A 22,779-nucleotide genomic window follows, 5' to 3' on the forward strand; every position below is an offset into this window, starting at 1 on the left:
ATGCAGTTCCAGAAACAAACATCCTTTGGAAACATTAGCAACCGGAATGTAGTATTTCAAAACAATATTATTTAATTTATAAATGGACACTACTACTATTATATTCCTGGAATCTCAGCATAATCTTCAAAAGAGAAAGTAAATACCTGGGAAGAGGTAACTCACATCCTGGAAGAAAAAGTTATCAAAGTGAATAAGAGATTTCCTCTTGAAAGAAAATGTGAATTATGTCAACCGTTTTTTTTGAAACAAATGTAAAATTCATAATCTGCTTTGTCTTGTTAGTATCAACAATTCTTTTCAGACCCAGGCCTTTGGAATTTGCTTCACCCCCTATACTGAAACTACATTATCTCCATTGCTGGTTCTATATAAATGATGTGAGGGTATCTGAAAATACTGACCAAACCTAGTTACGTACGACTTGTTTTCAGGTTCTTTAAAATGTTGGAGGGAGAAAAAAAAAGATAAATGATGGATCTGTTTGTCTGTTTGTTTGGTATTTTCACCTTCTAGCACAGGATAAGAGGAAAAAAATCTCCCTTAAATATATAGGAGAGCATTGTGGTTTAACCCCACAGGCAGCTAAGCACTACACAGCTGTTTGCTCATACCTCCCCTCACAACCACAGTGAGATCAGAGAGAGAACTGGAAAAAAAAAAAAAAAAGAGGTTAAAAACTAACTCATGGGTTGAGATAAAGACAGCTTAATAGCACAGGAAAGGCAGGAAGGATAATAATAATAATAATGAACACAGAGTATACAAAGTGATGCACAATGCAATTGCTCACGACCTACTGGCCAGCCACCCTATATTTATTGTTTCACATGATGCCACATGGTATGGGATATTCCTTTGGCCAATCTGGGTCAGCTGTCTTGGTTCTGTCCCCTCCCAGCTTCTTGTGCACCCCCAGTCTCCTTGCTGGCAGGGCAGCATAAGGAGCTGAAAAGTCCTTGGCTCTGTGTAAGCACTGCTCAGTAATATCTAAAACACTAGTGCGTTATCAGCATTATTTTCATCCTAAATCTAAAACACAGCACTAGCAAGAAAATTAGCTATTCCAGTCAAAACCAGAGCAGAAAGAAAGAGAGAAACAGCCTACTTTAAAACAATATTTAGTATTATATTTGATATAGAAGGTCCAAGAACAGAAATAGCCTCAGAATGGAAGACTATATTCCATTTTGCACTTTAATAGCATCTAGTACAACAGTCTGTCCACAAGTAACATCTGTAGGTACAATAAATGATAGTAGTAATAGAAAAAGATCACAGTAACTACAGAGAGATCCTCACCCTACTGGGTACCCACCTGAGGGGCTACCGTCATAGAAGAAATCATTCACGCTGGCATTTCTTGCTTGGAGGCACCGTCAAGTTTCCTAGCAGAGGTGCTAATCACTGCCAGTTGTCATTACAGCTCTGTCTTGAAGATGCTCAGTCACTAGGAACTGGTCCAAACCCTCTAACATAATGTTGAGAAGTCTTTTGGAGATATTTATATTACAGCCTGGTTTCCAACATGAAGTGCACATCACTGTTTGTAACAGAAAATCATCTGCTTTGCTAGCTACATGGTGAAGTGCACATGATGGGGAGAAAAAAAAAACCACAGCCATCTTCATTTGGCTTAAAGAGTATGAATTAAATATGTGTTTTGAGCACTGAAGGAAGAAATAACCAAGTATGACAGTATGGTAATAAAACTCAGGCAGCATCTCTGACGAGATGCATGTACAAATAGTGCATCTAACAGGTTAGACAGGAGATGAAGTCTAGGTGAAAAAAATGAATTTGTCTTCTCCCTTCTGCCATACAAAGGAAATGAAAGATTGGTATCCATCATTGTACTACTGTCCAATGGTCTTGCTGCCCAAACATCTTTAATCACTTTATTCTCTCTGCTCAGCTGCCTGAAGGCAGGATGTGACTTTAAATTCTGTCGTAAGCAAACCAGCTACTAACAGAAGCACATAAGTCCCTAAGCAAGACAGAGTATTTCCTGTCATAGGGCTCAGATTTTCATCTGCCCAGCCTTTACAGCAAAGAGTTGGAATAGGCAGGAAAGCTTCTGCCCCTTCTTCGCAAACCATCTGACTCTTCCCCATCTTCCAAGTCCATTCAACTAGCCAGTTGCACTGGGCATTGCAAAACCAACACCCTTCCCCAGGTATACTCTTCTTTGTTTCTTCTGTCTGCACAATTTTGTAGACATAAGACTATAAAAGGTGATAAGTAGCCCTTTCACAGCTTCTTGCAATCAGAGCTGAAGCAGGGTAAAGGCTGTGATAGCCTAAGCTGGAGAGATCAGCCAGGTGTAATATTCAAAATATTAGATCCCAACAGTGTAACATGTAAGCACAGGCTCTCAAAGAGTCAAAACATTCTGAAACTTCAGTGTTTCAGTGATTCATTCTTAAACATTCAGAAAAATGCATTGCTGCTTCTTACTGCCTGGCATTCACAATCTTAAATAAAATTTGTGGTCTTTAAAAGACAGGAACTTAATGGGTATAGATTTTGAACTTGGAGAAAAGGCAGTACAAAACAAAAGGACAAGGTAATGGAATTGTTATAATATACTACGAATACAAGAAATCCCAGTAGTTACTCCATGTACAAGTGAGATCTAATCCAGAATTAACTTTCAGATTCACTTGCTTAAGGTTTTCAAGTGTGGAGAATTCTTCAACCTCATTTTGTTCCAAGAACAGCTACATTTTTCATTAAAATTAAGAATACTAGTGAACTCTTATCTGTAGGCTGCCATTTCAAACATGCTTCATGTTTTTCACAGTTTCACTGCTGCTTTGTTCTATCTGATCCTTTGGAGATGCAGCCTATATAATAAGGTCTCCGGTTTGTTTAGAGACAAAGGGGAAAAAAAGAGAAATTACATATAGAGGTAACTGGAATTAAGCTTTTTAACTCCTTAGCAGAGACTTCTAAATATATCATAAGAACTCTAATTTTTGTGCACAACTAATTCAACCATGGTATTTAAAACCTAGTTTCCAAGACAACAAAGTCTGAAACTTAATTTATCTGAGTTGGAAGATAGGACAGATCCAGTCCTTCAGAAATATGAATCTATGGTCATACAAAATAAGGAAACTTGGATTTCAGCTTAGAGACAGCATCTAAACAAAACTCTGATGAACACCTGTGGAAGAGGGAGCTAGAATCATTTTCAAAACTAACAGATTTTAAAAACTCACTGATATTAATGAACAAAAAATGACCATTTTCATAATTTTCAGACTTAACTGCTGTATAGCAAGGCCATAAGACTTACAATGATTATTTTTCTTTCAAATGATGTGTCTCTACTACATGTAGAGTATATTCTTCACTGCATTCATCCAATTCTGATGAATTCTCCCAGTGGAGAGACTTGCACAATCCAAGATAAATTACCTAGTAATTATATTCTTTTACTTTTAGAATGCATGCTTTACTTCTACTATGAATTTGGTGAAACTCATCTTCCAGTCATTGCATTTTTTACTTTTTTATTTTTAATATTTCTATGGCTGCTAGACTGAAGAACTTGCTGTGAACAAAATATCTTCCATCACTATAATTTTCTTCTACCCTTTGTAACTCCATTATGAAAATGTAAATTTTACAAGTATTAGATGTAAAATGGCATAGATATGTAAAATTACAAATGTTGTTTGTTTAATATTTCACCAATTCAAAAAGACTCACTACAGTATAGTTCCCTACATGCTTAAAAATTTTAAGATGCAATTATAAGAAATTCAGCACTGTAAACACCAAGTGAAGCCAACATTGTAATGAGAAGAAAGAGAGACATTTCCCTATTTTCTACCACTAAAATACCTTCTACTTCTAAAAGCTGAGAGAAAAAAGCCTGTACAATATGCTTTTTTATTCAACTCCATGCTATTCTAGGCATTTGTTTCTGTACAAAGGCAGTTGCAGCCTGAGTGACTCAGGTGCTGTAAGCGCCAACTGAGCAGTGAAGACAAAGAACCTCTCACAGAGCAGGTCTTGAGCTGTTTAATTATTTACAGTAATAACTTATACTTCGAATTCAACCTGTAAAGCTCTCAATATAGACAACGGACTCTGCTTTAGTGCCCTTCAGAGACAGGCTATTTGAAAAAATGATGTGATTCTGCATCAAGTCTCATTTTCCAGAGGGTCTGAGATGTAGTTAACACCTTGGATTTCATTCCAGTGGCCACCCTATGGGTGATCAAGGCTAATCCTGTTTTAAGAAGTATGGATTCATTACCTCCAGACAGTGCTGAGGACCCCACATTTGCACTACCGTAATTTGATTTTTATTCAGTGTAGGTGTGCTTTGCAGCCATGGAATGAAATTCCCATAATGTTAAGAGTACATTTAACATGCCTCTAGATAGAGCACATCTTACAGGATCACCCAGAAGGATCAAGTTCATATGTTCTAGAACTACTGAATTATGAGAACCAAAACATGGCAAGTGGGAGCAACTGGAGTTTGGCTCCGAAAGTGTACTCCTGATCCAAACAAATGTAACACGTTAATGTAGTTGCAACTAACCTGCTGTTGGCGAGGCTGCCAATAGCAAAGGACGTGTGAAAAAAGACTGGCCTCGTAGACACATAAGAATGAAAAAAAATGCCATTGTGATTGTTTCTAACTGTAAAGAAGGTTTCCATCTAATTACTGAAGGAATTTTACAAGTAGTTATGAAAAAACAAAGTGCAATTTGATCCCTATGCAGTAATTTAAAAGATGTTGGAACTAAGTTAATATTTCCTATCTTATTTTTAGGTTCCATAATTACACTCCTAAATTTATTTGTACTACTTCTGTTGTGAAATAGATTTTTACTTCTGTATAGATCATAGTAATAGACCTCAATGTAAAATGAGTCTCCTTTCTCTTTCAGACAATCAATAAAATCTCCCCTTTCCAAAGAAGAGAGATTCCCCCCTTTCCTTTAGCTTACTAAATGTAATAATACCAACAAAAATTAATTTTAAAGGTGGCTTTATGAAATAAGAGAATCATCTCAGATAAATTCAATCTTTCATGGCATGCACATGAACAATTACTGCCTGAAAATAATTGTTTGTGTCAGAAGCTCTAAAAGGTTTGCAAGTTTTTTTTTGTTTGTTTGTTTTTTAAATAATTCTTCAATAAGTTTTACAGCCTGAATTAAAGGGATATGTGAGAATTAAGAAATTATTAGATAAAAATATTATAAAGATTGTCTTTTGTAGCTTAGTGTCTACCCTTTCATTGTATATTCCATTTCAACATTAGGTATCTGGATAGGAATGCTAAGAAGTGTTTCAAACTGAAAATAATATTGGTTTTTATAGACAATAAGGTTCTGACTCAGCAAACTCTGGTTTATGTAAATTTATCAGTGTGAATTTTCCCAGTTAACTCATAAGGATAATGAATCCATTTATGTGCTTTAGTTCTCTGCCTGGGTAAGGAGCACTACATTTAGCTCCATAAATAAGTTAATTGTCTGAATGCAAAAAATACATTTTCCTAATCTGGATAAGCAGAATTCATTAGCTCATATCATACATGGAGTGGAAAGTGGTAGTGATACAACTGCAAAAGTAACCTGGATGTTTCTAAGGAGACTGTGGAGCCTGAATGCTGATCAGCTTTCCAAGCTAGTGCTTAACATAACAGTAAGATGGCACTGAAAGAAGTGAATTTAAAATGGTGATTTCTGCTTAGCCAAAAATCTCATTCAGTACGGAAAACCTCATAGCAACCTCAGTGGGACAGATCTGATGTCCCACTTTTGCCCAGGAAGGGGGTCCTGGAAGCCAGAACTCTGGGCAGCGGACAGTAGAAAATGGGTCTGCAGAAGAACCCAGCTCATGACTGCATGTTATGAAGCAGTTTAAATGTCTGATTGGATTAAAAGACTGATGTGTACTTAGAAGTGGCTCTTGTCCTAAGTTTAGAAACAACCGTTACAGACTAAGGAACTGGACAGTTGAAGGAAAAACAGAGATCTTTTACTATGCAGATATTCTATTTCCATCCTGATCTGGAAAATACCCCAAATGTCTCACAACAGGGTATGTTTGCCCCCATCATCAACCACGCCTATAATTCAAGCTACCTCAGATTAGCACTGGGTATGGGAATGGGATTTGTTTTGCAGTTATAATTAAATCTGTCAAAAGCTTTTTGTGTAAATGTTAATATATAGTGACAGGTGACTAAAATGAAGCTATATTTTGGAGTGCTGTAATTGCCTGAAGTCTTTCGTCAGTACCATACTACACTCACAACCTGAAGTGTATGCTGTTTGCTTAAGGGGATGAGTTGTTGCTTTAGCACTGTCAGTTGCTTCATAAGAGGCAGTTTTCTCTGTGATTTTCACAATAACTTCATTTGTACGTTTGCTTTCATCAGGACAGATGCAAGGAAATTTGGGTTTCATCTAAAAATCTAAATTGGGATGTCCAAACCATCCAAACCATATATATCTAGTATCTATCTATCTATTTTTTATTTTATTTTATTTTTTTGAAATCTGATTATGGACTACATTGAAAAGCAAGACACACATCTACTCTCACAATTATTATGCTGTTTTGCTTTTTTTTTTTTTTTTAAGATGCTTAAGCAAATTGAATCAACTGGTTAGTCAACACTGAAATGACACATTCTTTAGTTCAGTAAACATTCAAAACCATCCTTGCAGATGCTCACTGGAGCATCAAGATAATTTATTTACTCATTTAGATTTTAACCAGACTTACCTCATATCCTAGGCAGCACACATACATTAAGAAAACAAAAACATTCTACACAAACTTTGAAAATCTTGGCAAAATAATGGTATTACTACGGAAAGAGTTCTACAGTTTGCATCTACAGGCAGCTGTGATAAAATCATCTCTCAGGTGATTAACAAAATAATTTTTGTTCGTCCCCTAAAATACCCTAATCTCTTTGCTTAATAATACTTTTCCAATGAACATACTTTTATTTTATGCTTGTTTAAGTGTCAAGCTTTTCTGGCTTATTATGAAGCAGGGTTGAGTCCAAGCAGCTTTTATATTCCTCCCATCCAGTGTGATACTTTCCTTTAAGTTCCAACTTTTATTTCCCGGGTGCCTTACATACCCTTATCATCAGAACAGCTTTCCTGATGTCACGAACTCCATCATAAACCAAGCGGGAGGCATCTATGAACTCATTCTCTTCAAATGGCTGTGGGACATTCGCACTCAACGCTTCAATGGCAACCTCAACTTGTTCAGCAAAACGTGGCATAACTAGATTAAACAAAATGAAAGGCAGCAAGATTAGACACCTCCTTCTGTGAACATTCTCCCTTTGCCCTTGGGCATAAATACTTTCCAGTAGGCATGGTACATCTTGTTGTCACAACTTCAAGACACAGGAAGCCTCACAGAGTGGGTTTGTACTGACTCTGTATGTACAGAGCTCTGGCACATTTTCTGACAGCAAGAAACCAGCCATCTTCACATACTTGCCTCCAAGCGCATGATGAAGAATGTAAAACTTCCTTTTAAAAGACAGCGAGTTATCTGAGCTATCAGGAGAATATTTTTAAAACCTTTAAATTCTTTTAAACCTTTAAACTTAGAATGAACACAGTACAGTATTTATACCAAATGATCAAAGCAAAATGTAGCCAATACACCTACCAATTTAGACCAGCTAACTGTATTCTAGCTCACATTGTATAATAAAAACCGCATAAGGGACAAAACACTTTTAGCATGGAAAAGCTAGCAAATTACTTTTCTGAAGGTCTGTAAAATGACATTTGGTTTCTTCATTATTATCTTGTATGTATTGCAAAAAATAGCCACAGATTTAAGGTAATGGTATTATATGGTTTGATGCTTTATGAATATGTATCTTAAAGCAATTATTTATCTTATATAAATACTTTAAATGCTTTCCTTAAAGTAACTATAATAGCAGAAGCTTTTCCTCAAATTTTATACAGGATTCTTTTGTACATATAATCACTGGCATTATGCAGAAAGAGAAACATTTCCCATATCAGTACTCTAACAGCTTAAACACAAATCCTACCACAGGAACATAAACAGCAAGTCTCACTAATTATAATGCACTTACGTTATACTTAGGCATTCCAATGGTTTTACATTAATATTTCAGGGCTCGAGTCAGGACCTGGATCCAGAATCCTTTAAGGTTAATTTTTACAAATGTCAAAGAATGTGGGTCAAGCTTAAGGTTTATAGATAGCTATCTTTTCCTCATATTCATGTAATTTTTTGCCATTTGCCTTCTTTGAGCATATAGGTGTCCAATTCATGTATCAATTGGTTTATTTTTTGGCACTATAATTGAAAGAACGGGAAAAGATTTCTAATTCAAACAGTCAACTTTGTTGTTGTTGTTATATTGTTTTTCTTTACCATCTTTTCCTTATACTCTATTTTAATAAACTTTTTGGTAGCTTGATGCTGAATAATGGTACAAAGTGGGAATTTCCAGTGTTATTTTTATCAGCAGCAGTGACAATCTTTCCTTGGAAGTAAACTTTCATTGTGTCAGGAAACCACATTTTCTTCTTGAATGAATGCCCTTAAATTTATTTTACTCATAATGAAAACAGCGTGTTTTATGCATCTCACTTAACATCTGTTTTAAAGTAAAAACAGAAAAAACAAAAACAAAACCAAAAAAAAAAAAAACAAAAAAACACACACACTATGATTCAAGACTGGTTTACATTTTGAAGAACTGGCAGCCACTACAAGCTCAACCTTTCTGTTTCTGGCATTTCAGTATCTCACTAAATGTTGTTTCTTAAAGAGGAGCCTTTTAAACAGATTAATCTATTCAAATCTTGTTTATGCCATCTTTATGTATGTTTGTTCATGTACACAGATGAAAGAACTGAATTGCATCTTTCATGCAAATAATGTTCAGTAAGTGGAGTAAGTGTTTGGGATGTATTGGGGAAATAGGGAAAAGTGATGGTGACAATAGACTTCAAAAATTAAGCATCAACAAAACATTGCTAAGCCGAGGGGAAATATTTTAAGTAGAAAGGGAGTCAGAAAATTCGAAGTTCTGAATGGAGTATTAAGAAGTGCATATTTAAAATTATCTTAATTTATGGAACATTCCAAAGTGTAGTAAGAGACTGATGTGATTGTATAAAGAAGTCCAACCTGAAAATCAAAAAGCAATCATTAAAAATATAATGAAAACTAGTAAACATTAAGAATAAAAGAAATTATTTAGGGTCACAGGGATAAAACAAGCAAACAGAGAGATACAAAAATGGCAGCAAAAGAAAAGGCATAGAGCTGCAATATTTAGGGTCCTTCAATTTCTGTCTAGAATTTCCTCAAAAGCAGATGTGATCAGGTATTTAACCCAACTATTAACTAACTGTTCCAAGTGCAACAGACCTGAATTAGGAAAGGATAGTTTATCTACATAAACATTTATATTTATCAAAGTACCTTAAAGTAAACAGAACATAGTCAAATTTACCCTGCAGTTCTTAAGAAAATAATCAAAGCAATTTCTGAATCATCTTTGAGAACTCAAGAATAACAATAACAGTGAATGTTCTGGGGATTAAGAAAAAGAAGCATCTATTTTTAGAAAGGTAAAGAAGGAAGGAAGAATTATAGGATATTCAGCCTATTTCAGTACTCAGAAAGAAATGAAATGTTGTAAAGCAGTAATGTTTAATTATCTTGTAATTAAGGAGCAGATGTTGGACAGGCAACAGATTTGTCAGAAATAGGTTGCATCAAAACATTACAACATCTTTTTTTTGACAGGGCAGCTAAATAGAGGGTAGGGAGAAGCAGTAGATACGATACAGCTTGACGTTGGTAAAATTTTTGACATGCTCACACAAGACACTCTTAGAAACAAAACAAGCGAAATATAAATTAAATTACTACATGGTGGACATGGAAATCATGAGAAAAAGAATCTCAAAGAACTCAAAGAACAATTACCTCTGATATGCTGTCAAACCAGGAAGATATGTCAAGTGCATTCTTGCAATATGTCTAACAGTGTGATGTGATTGTAAAAGAAAATGGCAAATGTCAAACTGTAATTATTACAATATATAAAGAAGAGGCTTGAGAAGAGATATTGTGAAGTCATGATCTATGTCAGTATGGCTCCAGTTAGAGTACTACGTCCATTTTTTCTTAGAACCCATCTTTGAGATTTTTCTACAGTTTGTACAAGAAAGGTGAGAAGATGTTTTTAAGAAAATCATTTTTTGTTGCATCCAGACTTATATTTCTATGTTTATGTAACATAATTTATTCCAAATAATACAGAATGCTCCTATACTCTTTATCTGAAAGCTATTTCTGAATCACAGAATCACAGAATGGTTGAGGTTGGAAGGGACCTCCAGAGATCATCTAGTCCAACCCCCCTGCTCAAGCATAGTCACCTAGAGCACGTTACACATGATTGCATCCAGGTGGGCTCTGAATATCTCCAAAGAAGGAGACTCCACAACTTCTCTGAGCAGCCTGTTCCAGTGCTCTGTCACCCAAACCGTAAAGATGTTCTTCCTCATATGGTGATGAAACTTCCTGTTGTTCAGTTTATACTCCAATCCCTTAACTATCTTTATGGCTCTACGCTAGACCCTCTCTAGAAGTTCTACAACCCTCTCGTACTGGGAAGCCCAGAACTGCACACAATACTCCAGGTGTGGCCTCACTAGGGCAGAGCAGAGGGGAGGATCACCTCCCTCGACCTGCTGTCCACACTCCTCCTGATGCCAGCTAGGATCCCATTAGCCTTCTTGGCCACAAGGGCACATTGCTGGCTCATGGTTAACTTGTTGTCCACCAAAACCCCCAGGTCCCCCTCCACAGAGCTGCTCTCCAGCAGGTCAGCCCCCAACCTGTACTAGTGCCTGGGGTTGTTCCTCCTCAGGTGAAGGACCCTGCACCTGCCCTTGTTGAACCTCATGAGGTTCCTCACTGCCCAACTCTCCAGCCTATCCAGGTCCCTCTGAATGGCCACACAGGCCTCTAGTGTGTCAATTTCCACAAACTCCTGAAGAAAATAAAAGATAAGTTAAAGATGATTATTTTTTGTTCACCATTGTAATTGACGTCTGTGCTTGCTATATATATTGTAATTTATACGACTTTTTATTTGGGCTACAATTGTTTTCCTTTTATTTTTTTTTTCTTTTACTTGACCTATGAATATGAAAGCACACGTGGAAAAAGCATGACAAGACACATTCTCTATCTGTTGTGCTAGACTGGTCAAAAGCAGACCCTCTAAAATCATAGCCTTAGGCACAGAAATCTTCAAGGAAAATGTGGAAGTGAAACATTTTAAGTGATTATTTGCTTGCTAAATCAGAACTCCTCCCAGTATCATGGAAATAGGCACTCAAATATTTAATAGACAGCTATAGTGTCTTTGTTCAGCACCACATCCAGCAAAATATGCTGTAGGAAGAAACACTCCTTACCAGAAATAAACATTTAATTTCTGAAAGACATTTTAAACTCATATATTACTTTACTAGTACAATGCTATTGGACTTATTACAACACTTTTCTTGAAATGGATACACAAGAGGAATGAATAGGGACAGGTCAAAGCAGAACCCAATTGTCAAAGGATAATAGGATCTTCCATTTTTTTCCACATTCTCTCTATATAGGATTTTATCCCCTCCTAGCTAACTGTCAAAGTCCTTCAGCTCAGTCAGTGAAGCCTTACACCTATAAGGTCCTGGGCTGAAGCTCTACAGATCATTTTTCTTACTATGCCACTGAAATATGCAGAAATGACTCCATTGATTATTTCACGAAGCAGCAATAGTAGATTTGTAAACATCAGGTCCTGGGAGAGGAGATGCAGAATTACAATTTGTTCATTTTGGTGACTACATACTCATTCTTGACCACATGTATTATTACTATGGTGACTGCTGACTGCATGTGAAAGATTCTTGCACCAATTTTGACCTTGCAGATCTGGCTACAGCTTACTCCTTAATTTATATTTACTCCTTAATTTATATTATTACCTGTGAACATTATCTGCCTTTTAAAAATGGAAATAGCTATTAAACTACATTATGAACCATTTCCTTGCCAATCATATTTTTACATCAGTGCTTACTTCTGATTAGATAAGCATGAAAAAACATCTTAAACTAATAAGATGCTATTTCTTAAAGTTTCTCTAAATTGTCATTTGATGCAGTAAAGTTTTTGGAAATTGAGTTAAGATCTGTGTTATTCTCCAGCAAAGGTTATCGGTCCACATTTGCGGAAACCCATGACAGCAATGTATGGGGAATACCTAACTCAGTTGTACCCACAAAACCTCCAGTCTTTTTTATCTGTCATTTACTGGACAAAGAGGGATATTGTTAGGCTGACAGTAGAGGAGCTACAAGCAGAATTCAGACACACCAAATCTGGAGTTGACGCTTGTAAATGCATCAGACAGGTGATGGTTCATTTATTACGTTGAGAGACATTGGCTATCAATTTTAAATTCAGAAGTAAATCAATACTTTGGGGGAAAAATTAAATACTAGTTTCTTAGTTTGAGCTGTGGTCTTGACAACAGTTATACATACACTAAGACTGAAAAATGTGATCCATTAACATCTCTTGGTCTAACTACCTGAATTAAATCAGGCACCTGCATAAATGTTGACAGAATCAGGTCCCAAGTTAATAGCAACATTTCTAATTTACTGACGGCCTTATCATTCTAGCAAATAAAAATTTTAAAGCTTTTCTGTATGTGAGTTTTCAATGGCACCGAATGTAAGATCATTGCCAACAAAATCTAGGTTGAACTGCTGCTGGGTTTCTAGGCTGAACACTGTTCCCTGGGGAACACTACCAGTGATCAGTCGCCAGGTGGATTTCACTCTGTTCACCACCACTCCCTGGGCCCAGCCATCCAGCCAGTTTTCAACCCAGCAAAGCATGTACCTGTCCAAACCATGGGCTGCCAGCTTTTCCAGGAGAATACTGTGGGAGACCATGTCAAAGGCCATGCTGAAGTCTAGGTAGACTACATCAACAGCCTTTCCCTCATCCACCAGGCAGGTTAGCTGGTCATAGGAGATAAGGTTGGTTAATTAATTTCATTAATTTTGTCATCCTTGTCTTGAACTTCTTCCACTTCTGGAAGATGTTTACGTTGTGGAGATCAAAGCTGAAACAACTATTTGGGGCATTAAGTGAATATCCTCAACATACAGGCTAATGTCTTAAACACTGATTTCAGTGATATTGTGCACAGAAAAGGTATCTGTGCCCAGCTGTCCATACTGATGAAACATTTTTTTCTGAGAGGATGAATTAGCTCAGAGTCTTCCTGTCAGTGCAGATAATGTAGTTTAAATTGTTCCTTTTACCTAGAGAAATTACATAAAATTATATTTTATTGTCATCTTTCTGATACAGAAACTACCCTACTCTCACCTGACAAACCAGCTTTTTCCTTTTGGCAAATTTTGCTTCTGTCTATTCACTTGTTAAACAATATATTATACAAAATCAACCACAGTGCTGACCCCTGAAGCATTACAGGATTTATTTTTTTGCCTGCTGAGAAACAGTCATTTATGCTTTGCTTCTGCCTTGTAAACCAGTTCTTAATCCATCAAAGACCTTAACATATACTCCATGGTTACCCATTTTCCAAACAGCTGTGTATGAACAACTTTATGAAAAGCCTTTAAAAATTCAAATCACTTACATTATATTCTCCTTTAGTATTATACTCCATTTTTAAACTCTAAAAGTGCAGAGAAAAAGAAACAATATTGAAAGCTTTAGACACCGTGGTGATTTAATCATCTCTTATGTGTCTCATTTAATTGTTTTATAATATATCCTGCATGATTTCTCACTGTATTTCTTCACATATTGAAGATGGACTCTCTGGTTAAAAATTCTTTGAATCAAACCAAGCACTTCCTTGAAATATGAATGTAATGTCGGGTATTCACTGGTCCTTTTGTAAAATACATTATCTTTAAATAATGCATTAAATGGTTTTTGTTGGTGATACCTTGATCTCTGGATTTCAGTTCAGCAAAATTTTAAAGAAAATGCTGCAGTGCTTTGCAGAATAAAAGCCATAATTTCACAAGAGTCCTTGGATAAATGATCTCATGTTGTCAGGATGATGGCATCCATAAGTTGTACTATAACCACCTGAAACTCACATAAAACATGAATTTAACATCATTTATTTTTAAAATAGTCTCCATTTTAGAATTTTTAGCTCTCTCTCAATCGTTTTTTTTTTTTTTTTTGGATTACAGCTATGCTTAAATTCATCTTCTTGCTTCTACATTTTGTTTGATTTCATATCACTGCTGAAAAATCCATCTTTACCACGTTTTAGTATTAGCTTTGATAACATCATTGAGCTGCTTTTGCCTAGTGATAAATATCTTTAAAGTTTGTCCTATTCACACTGATAAAACTCTCACAGGCTTATTGCTGAATTGCCAGGAGAGCTGATTTTAAACTTTAGTCCATTCTGATAAAGACAAAATAAAGAATTTGAGTTAAAATAGAAATCGGAGAGTGACCTACTTAAAAAAGACCTGACAGCTAGCAGGTTACTAGGATATTTCGAAAACAAGCTAAAAGATGAAAATCGCATTTCTGGTCTAAATCAGATGGTAGATGATTTCAAAATTTCCACTGTCATTCACAGCATTCACAGGAGCTTTTAACCCAAATACTAAATACTGCATAACCCAAATACTGCGTCTTCCCACGTGCTTTCCAGACATCCCAATGCAAACAGAAAAGAAAAAAAAAAAGGTATTGGAAAGTTTTCCACAGCCCTTTCCAGACAGTTCTGGCTCCACTTGTTTGGAAACTCATGCTTCTTCCCTTCAGTTGTTACATCCTGTCAAGCAATTGCTGAGTAGACCTTGATCTCCTCTGTATTAAAGGCAATGGAATACTTTTAGTAGGCTTTGGTCACTGCTGGGACAGGGTGCTCATCAGTATGAAAGATCTTAATATTTAAACAGAAATCATGTTTTGTCTTCTTTTACTCCTTTGTGCTGCTTTTTGCCTCTTTCCTTCCTTTCACCTTCCCTTTCTCCTTCCTTTTCCTTTCCACCCTTCTCTCCTTCATACTTTCTTCGACCATATGTAGCAGAATTATATTTTATGTATTTTCCTGAATTCTTTAACTTCACATTTATCTGCAAATGCTAAATAAATGCTGATGGTAAATAGCAAGGAAAAATTCAACAGGAGCCATCAGGACATCCCTGCCTGCCAATCCTTGGGCTGTGTCTGGCCCTGGTTTCCCTCACTGGGTCTAATCCTGACCTCCAGCTGTAGGCTGACATCCCAGCCTGGCCCCAGCCCATCCCTGTCCCCACAGTGATGCTCAGAGCTGGAGCTGCTCGAGGAAACCACTGGCTCTTGCTCTTTAGGAAACCAAGCTAAAGATATTAGGAAAACTTCACTGTGCTCCAAACAAAACAAAAATAAACAAATAAAAATGAAACCCTGAAGCTTTGGTTTACTCCTGCGGACAATTAACATCCACTGAAATCTGTGTTTTGTCTTTGTTCCAAGCAAGCCCTGTTGACTCAGTGGTTTTACAGTTTTCATCTTGGATTTATAAGAATGTCAGCAAATGAGAGTCAAGCTTTTATTTTGTTTTTAAAGGAAAATAAAAGTACCCAATTTAAAAAAGACATTAACCAATACCTCACTATGTAATACTACTCTCAGAGACAATAATCTAGCCTCTAACAAGTAGCTGGCTATAAAGTCAGTGGGTTAGTCAAGCACAGCCAAGAAAGCACTGAAACACTGGAAAAAACAGCAGTATATTTTAAAGGAGGTGTAGGTTGTAAATTAAAACAACAGACAAATAAAACTTCAAGGTGAAACCAGTTATTAAACGAAGATTTGCATGGTTGCATTTTCTCAAAACCTATTAACATCACTTACAGAAAGATGAACTTTCTTCCCCCAAAAAACATTAGCAACGTGTTTCTCTTTCAAAAAAAGTGTGTCTGTATTTCTTTACTCTCTGTGGATCAAACCCACTACTCACTTAACTATGAAACCCCTTGAAAGGGAGGTTTACAAGTTAAGAGAAGTATTCCTTTCCTGAACTGATAGTTAAAAGTAAATAATAATTATAAAAGAAATATGTTCTGCTTATTTCCCTTCCATTGTCATTCAACTAAATTTTCTCCAGCTTTCCAAAGCACTTCATTTAAAAATAATGTTCAATTAAAAATAAAGAGGGAAAAAAAAAGGATAAGATGTTTATAATTGGGTTTCTTACTGAGATTTTGGTAGGTGGAGCATGACTAAATAAATCATTCATCATTTGTGACTGTTTGATAAATCTGCACTGGATCTCAAGCTAATGACTAGAATAAATATATAAATATAAGTATGCATTCATAGATACCCATATACATAGCTGTACAGATGCATGTGTAGACTGAAACCAGTTTGGGGGGAGAGGACAGGAATATAAATGGAAGAGACAGAGAATGGCATAGGATGGTCTAAATACCATTTTCAGCACTTTATCCTAGGGTCACAAAATGAGTTAATAAAGTTTACCTTTTTAAATTATCAATCACAGAGAAATAATAATTAATCCCTTTGTAAAAGGTCTAAAAAGCTGCAGATAGAAATAGTACTGTATTGTGTAGCGTAGCTTGGCTTTTTCTCTTTTTAGTTTATTACTCACAAATTTACTTACATTTTACTAAGTACAAAATAAGTAATAACTTTGACTTTGAGGAACAGTTACTTAATTTTACACATTGAGTCCGGCATTAATAAATTGATGTTGTCAAGATGCACTTAGTTCAGAGCTTCTAAAACTTAGTTATAAATCAAATTATATCAAACAACGTTAAATACAAAATGTAAGCATTCCCTGTGCCTATTGTTGGTTTACTTAATTGTGTTGTAACTGACAGCTACTCCTTTGAAAAAATAATAGTAAAAGTTTTTTCCGTAACATTAGGTCAGAAATATTAGCTGAGTAAAAAGTCTGAAAAGATGTATTTTTTTTTACTTTATAAATAAATGTTACCGTTAAAAGCGAGATTTTGAAGAATTCTTCCTATCAAAAGGAGAGGTTACCACAGAGTGCAACAAAATATTTTACTGTAACAAACCAAGCAGATTACTTTCTTTCAGTTACCTCATAATACCAGTTCATAAACTTTCACAGCTAAGTTAAATTTCCAGTACTCATTTCATTGATCTCTCATTGATTACATAAAAAAATAGGGGGACTAATGACAACCATTTTCTGATCCCCTTTCACTTCTTCCACATGAAAAACCTCTGAGACTCTTAAATAGCATCATTAAACTTTGAGGAAGAAAAGAGGCAAGCTTTATTGCATTATCTTCAAGCTGTACAGAAAAAAAAATTGACCCTCTAAGTTCAGCCAGAAGTGATGTGAACGTGATTGTTGCATAGGAAATAGCTGTGTAAAGATAAATGGAGCATGTACCATAGGCTGGAGATTACAGTTATGATTTCCAGACTCTTCCCAGAAATGTGTCTGTGCAGCTCACAGCAGAGTCTATGAAAGTTAATTTCTACAAGTGTTGAATCACTGGTGTGAACCTACTGTGTGTGTGTTCAAGGCAAAGCTTTCTGGTCACAGGCACAATTGTAGGAATCCATGTTTCAGATATAATGTACAGTAAATCACAAAGAAAAGCCAGAAAAAGAAAGAATACATGATTCTTGTCGCAATTTACCTGTGGAAATAGGGCTTGGGGTTAGTCCTTGAGCTAAAAGACAATTAGGTGGGGACAACAATAATACAACAACCAATATTAAATCATTCTTTTATCTCATTTTGCTGACTTCTGTTCTAAAAGCTAACCCAGAGGCAGGCAGTGCTACAATAGTTTTTGCTTTTTTATCTCACAGGGAGGTGTTTGTTTTGTCTGACATTACATTTGCCATGTCTTGAACTGGTGCATTCTCACTTGGTCCTTCTAAAACAATCTTGAGTATTTTAAAGCCTAGGGCAGCCAGATAGGGGAAGATCTGTTCGGCCATTTTCAGGCATCTACACTACATGCATCTTTATAATAGCTGGTTCTTTGTACCATGAGTGGAGATCTAGTCCATAAAGTCAATGAAATATGAAGTATGATCCATCTGAACAAATGTAGTCCTTTGCTTTCAGATGAGAGCTCTTGATAGTACTGCCTGAACTGAACAATTCAGCTGCACATAGCAACAGATAATATTGAGTATGAAGGAGTCTAAAATGACCAGCATAGTTGTAATCAAACTAGATGTAATCACTTAGATGAATCCAATCTCTGGTTTGTGAAGGCAAAAAGAGGTTATAAACAATCTTTTTTTCCCCCCAATCTATCTATCCATGTAATCTAGCAGACTTTTATATTTTTTTTTTTCAATCAGATAATATATTTTCACTTGCTCAAATGTATTTTCAATGAAAAATTGTTTTGTTTAGAAACACTTCAGTCACCAGCAAGTACATTCACCTGCGCAGACCACAGAGTAGTGTTTGTAATGATTTTCTAGAGACACACAAAACATAATCAGCAGACTGAGTTCTTGAAGAAAAGGCTGTGTATTATTTACTGAAATACACTGCAACTTTGATAAAGTAGGCTATCTTTGATGGGTCACTGAATCTCTTCTCTTATACAGCTCTTGTCAATACGACTGCCGCAGTAGCACGGAGTAGAGAATAACAAAAGCACTCATAGTCATTAATTTGTTTGTTTAGATCTCATTTTCAAGCACAGATTCCCCTCCGAGTTACAGATTTCAGAAAATTAACTGAAGGTTTTAAGTGACTTAATATTGAACAATATTTCAAATATACTTACCAGTTTCAGAAAGCAGTTTGGTAGCTTCCAGTACCTTCTCAGTATAAACTCCTGTTTCATAGTTTTCCATCTCTGCATTAATGATGTGAATAACTCTGGCTGCACGGCCCCGGATGGCCCCAGCAGTTCTGTCTAGGGTATCAACATCTCCCTCTTGCAGAGCAATCACACACTTATTCACATCCTCTAGAATATGATTTTCTGGAATGTAGGAAAAAAGATAAAACAAATATAAGCCTCATTTCATTTCATTCTCTGCCATAGCAAAGCTTACTGATTTGGGTAAATGACAAACAGCAATACATTAAAAAATTGATATTTATCTTATGCAACATCTATCTTTAAAAGGTAGTGGGCTATGTCCCTTTACCTATGCTGAGAGTACCAACCTATAATTATTTGAAAAGTTGTCATATTAATTTCAAACATTGCATCTATGATAATGACAACGTAATAAAAATCAGTGCAAAAAGGAACACGATCAGATATTATGCAGATACTCTAATAAACGGGCAATTTTCTGAAGATGAATTTACCCATTTCTATAAACATTTAATATGTATGCTTCATTTGTGCCTAAATAAGTTAGAAAACAAAATGAACCGTTTTGAAATGGCAGTAGCAAATAGCCTTTTGCTCTTGCGATAGCCTCCCAGCAAATAGCAGGGAGTCTGTGCACGAGCAGTTCATCTCTGCTGATCCATGCCATCTGCACTGAGATTAAAGTGTGGATTTTTCATGACACATAGTATAATCATATGTGACTGTGCATATTCTGAAATAACAGTTGAGTACAGTGAGTCTGCTCAGATGATGGAATATCAAGTGGGCTTATGGAAATCTTGGGAGCTGCACTGGTTTTTCTTGGCTCAGAATCGGGCCATCTACTCTCACATGCTGCAGCATTGTAGTTTGTGTGATATTCTCACAGATAACATGAAAGGATGAAGCTGATTCTGACTAGCTCAGACATCGTTTCCCTCCAGCCAGTACAGTTAAAAATGATTTCAATAATAAAACCATGACTGAATTTCTTGTTTGAGCTAACTCACTCTGAGAAACTCAGCAACTCTAAACAGCACCATACTTTTCTGCCACAGCCACCAGGAAACTGAAAATTAAATGCTGTTCTTTTAAAACAAAATCAATCAGTTCATCAACTACTTTTTTTTTTTTTTTAATTATCCTTTGCCACAAAAATAGAGTGACACACTAAGCTCCACTGTTAAAAATCCCAATGTTGGACCATTTGAGGGTTCCAGAAATGTTTTACCTAATGTTGAATTTTAAACTGTAACAACTCTGAATGAAAACTGGAAGTCCTCTGTGCTGCCAATCAGAGTAATTTGAAAGGCAAAACTCTCCATCAACATTTAAAAAAAGAAATGTCTTCTTGAAATATTTATTTGCTACTTCCTCCTAACCATTCCCATTTGCTTTACAGTGTCATGGCCAAATTTTGTCCCACAAGAAATACTTTCTGAACATGAACAGGCACTGTGCTTGGAATACAAAGTAATTTATTAAAATTATGGTCATCCTTCCCATCCTTCTTTTGATAGCCACTGTATTAATAAAACATGCCATCAACTGTGACGCTCAATATGAAGGGGAGGAAGTGTCATTTCATGAGATACGTTTAATCAGACACCAGGCCATTTTTGATGCTTCACTGGTTTAACAACTGAAAATAAAACTACTCTGCTTAATCTAAGGCTTCCAAGCTAGCAGTGACAGGCTTTCTGGATGCATTAGATGTTTTCTTATTTTTAATACAAATATATGTCTGTGGACAGTATTAGAAAGAAATCTAAAAACAATAAATATACTCAATAAATATACTAACTTCCCAGCTGCCTTGGGAAGTTTGGATCTAAAGCCAGTTATTCCAAGTCAAGGCTACCACAACATATGTGTTATGAGAAAATATGGCCTGAGAAAAACAAAAAATAAAAATGTCATCTATTTAAATAACTTCTGATTTTATAAATACAAGTGTTTGGAGTGAATAACAGTCCCCAAACAAATAATGAAATGGCTATTCAGAGCGTGAAATGGCTATTCATCTCTTCAGCGTGTGGACTGGGTCTGCAGTTTACATCTTGCTCTGCCCTTTCCTTGCAGAACTAGGTCTGCTGAAAAGTGTTTGTATCCTCAAATAAAAACCTACCATTCTGAAGTACCCTTTTATTCTGAGAGTTCATTTTCTTGTCATGGCTTACAGTAAACACTCTAGCAGTGGTCTTGAACAGTGGAGTGTAGTCATACTTAACCAAATCACTTCCTTGTTACTGATAATAGTGGGATACAACCAAACAAAATGAAGAGCAAAGTGAAAAAGAATCTTATCCTCTGAAAAAGTATATAAATATATATATATATATTTGTCCAAGATATTTAACTTTTATTTGGAAATTAAGGAAATGTCAAGGAAAACAACATAGAGTGAAACAAAATTAAAATATCTTCTGAATTTTGGCTCTTCTGTGAGGTTAGCTTGCTGCAAACGAACCTTGGCACTCCACAACCGTATTCACAAAAAATAAACCAAACTCTTTCAAATGACATAGGAAAATGATTTTTCTGCAGCAGATACTTAGTCCAGGACATGCAGCACTTCTAACTATAGTATTCAGCGTACATGACTCTACCATAACAATATACTCTGCTACAAGTTGCAGCACTTTACAAGGAGGATGGAGAAAAGTTAGTGACTCAAAGAATCACAGAATCACTAAGGTTGAAAAGACCTCCAAGATCAGAGTCAATGTCCCTCCCTTGTCCACCCTTTCTCTACATAAGGACTAAAATACTTTGTTTTTGTAAAAGAGTTTGTTTCACATTATAGTCCTTCCAAGAGAGCTTAGACAGCTGCACAGATTTGCTATTTCTACTGCTACTTTTCCACCTGGATGCATGGCTGCACCAACAGCAGTGGGACCCAGAAATGCTTTCTAACTCTCTGGAAATGTTCACAGTGGTCATCACAATGTGCCTAGATGAGCCTCATACACAGCATCTGCTTATTTCCTTTCTTCCTATCCATGTTCAGAGCCTGGTGATTTGGTATGGAAGTTCAGGGGGTCAGGATTGTGTGGTACATCTGTCACACTGCTTAGACAACTTATCTGAGCAAGGCTACAAAATAAAGTAAGGAAAGTTCATCTTTCCTCCTCTTGAATACAACTGCATGAGGACTCTGACAGTTTTTACAAATACTGTCCCGCTTTTCACAAGTCAGTAATACATTTTCAAAAGGTGGCCAAAATTTTACTTTGTGCCGGAGCTGAAACTAAAATTCTCTGTAGAAATAGAGGCACATATAGGATGCTATTTTCTGGGAGACAAAAAGCCAACCATTGCTACCAGGGACTAATTGGCATAGCTTGGTTGCTCCCATCGGGTGCAGAAGATCAGCATTCCAGTAAGGATGGAATAATACAATAATGATCCTTTAGTAATTATAGCTTTTCTCTCCTCTGACCCATTACTTTAATTTAGCAATGAATTTTTAGAAGACTCCCTTGATCCCAGTACCTGAAACAGAGAGAAAATCATCCACTGAAGTGATGTCATCAACGGCTTCGGTGAGAACTCGCACTTGTTTCTCCCACTGATCTTTAAAGACGTCCATGTTGTCCTGTGCTACTTTGCTCTGGGGTCTGGCGGCCAATGTGAGTGCAGCATTTATTACCTGTTATTCAAAATCAGGTGTTACAAAGGGTGGCAACAATTTTCACAAGGTAGAGAATAGACACTTAGATTAAAGACACTTAAAAATACAGCATTACACCCCATTCAACACCTATGTCTCAAGATATGAAATTTTTCCCAGTTTGTACAAAGCAGGCAACAGTTTAATGACAAAGGCAAA

The 22,779-nt window shown here is 36.1% G+C and overlaps 1 protein-coding gene across 16 annotated transcripts in view; it reads right to left on the reverse strand.

Annotated features, from left to right (window-relative positions):
- CTNNA2 (catenin alpha 2) overlaps positions 1-22,779 on the reverse strand; it is a 476,933-nt gene that overhangs the window by 42,130 nt on the left and 412,024 nt on the right. For all 16 annotated transcript variants that reach the window (XM_083835463.1, XM_083835461.1, XM_083835462.1 and 13 more), the window contains 3 exons: positions 22,443-22,599; positions 18,906-19,106; positions 7,133-7,284 (listed from right to left, as the gene is read on the reverse strand). In XM_083835463.1, the coding sequence (XP_083691589.1) occupies positions 7,133-7,284; positions 18,906-19,106; positions 22,443-22,599 (510 nt within the window). The remainder of the gene's footprint in view (positions 1-7,132; positions 7,285-18,905; positions 19,107-22,442; positions 22,600-22,779) is intronic.

The sequence above is a fragment of the Anser anser genome, assembly GCF_964211835.1.
Source record: "Anser anser genome assembly, chromosome: 4".
Lineage (NCBI taxonomy): Eukaryota > Metazoa > Chordata > Aves > Anseriformes > Anatidae > Anser > Anser anser.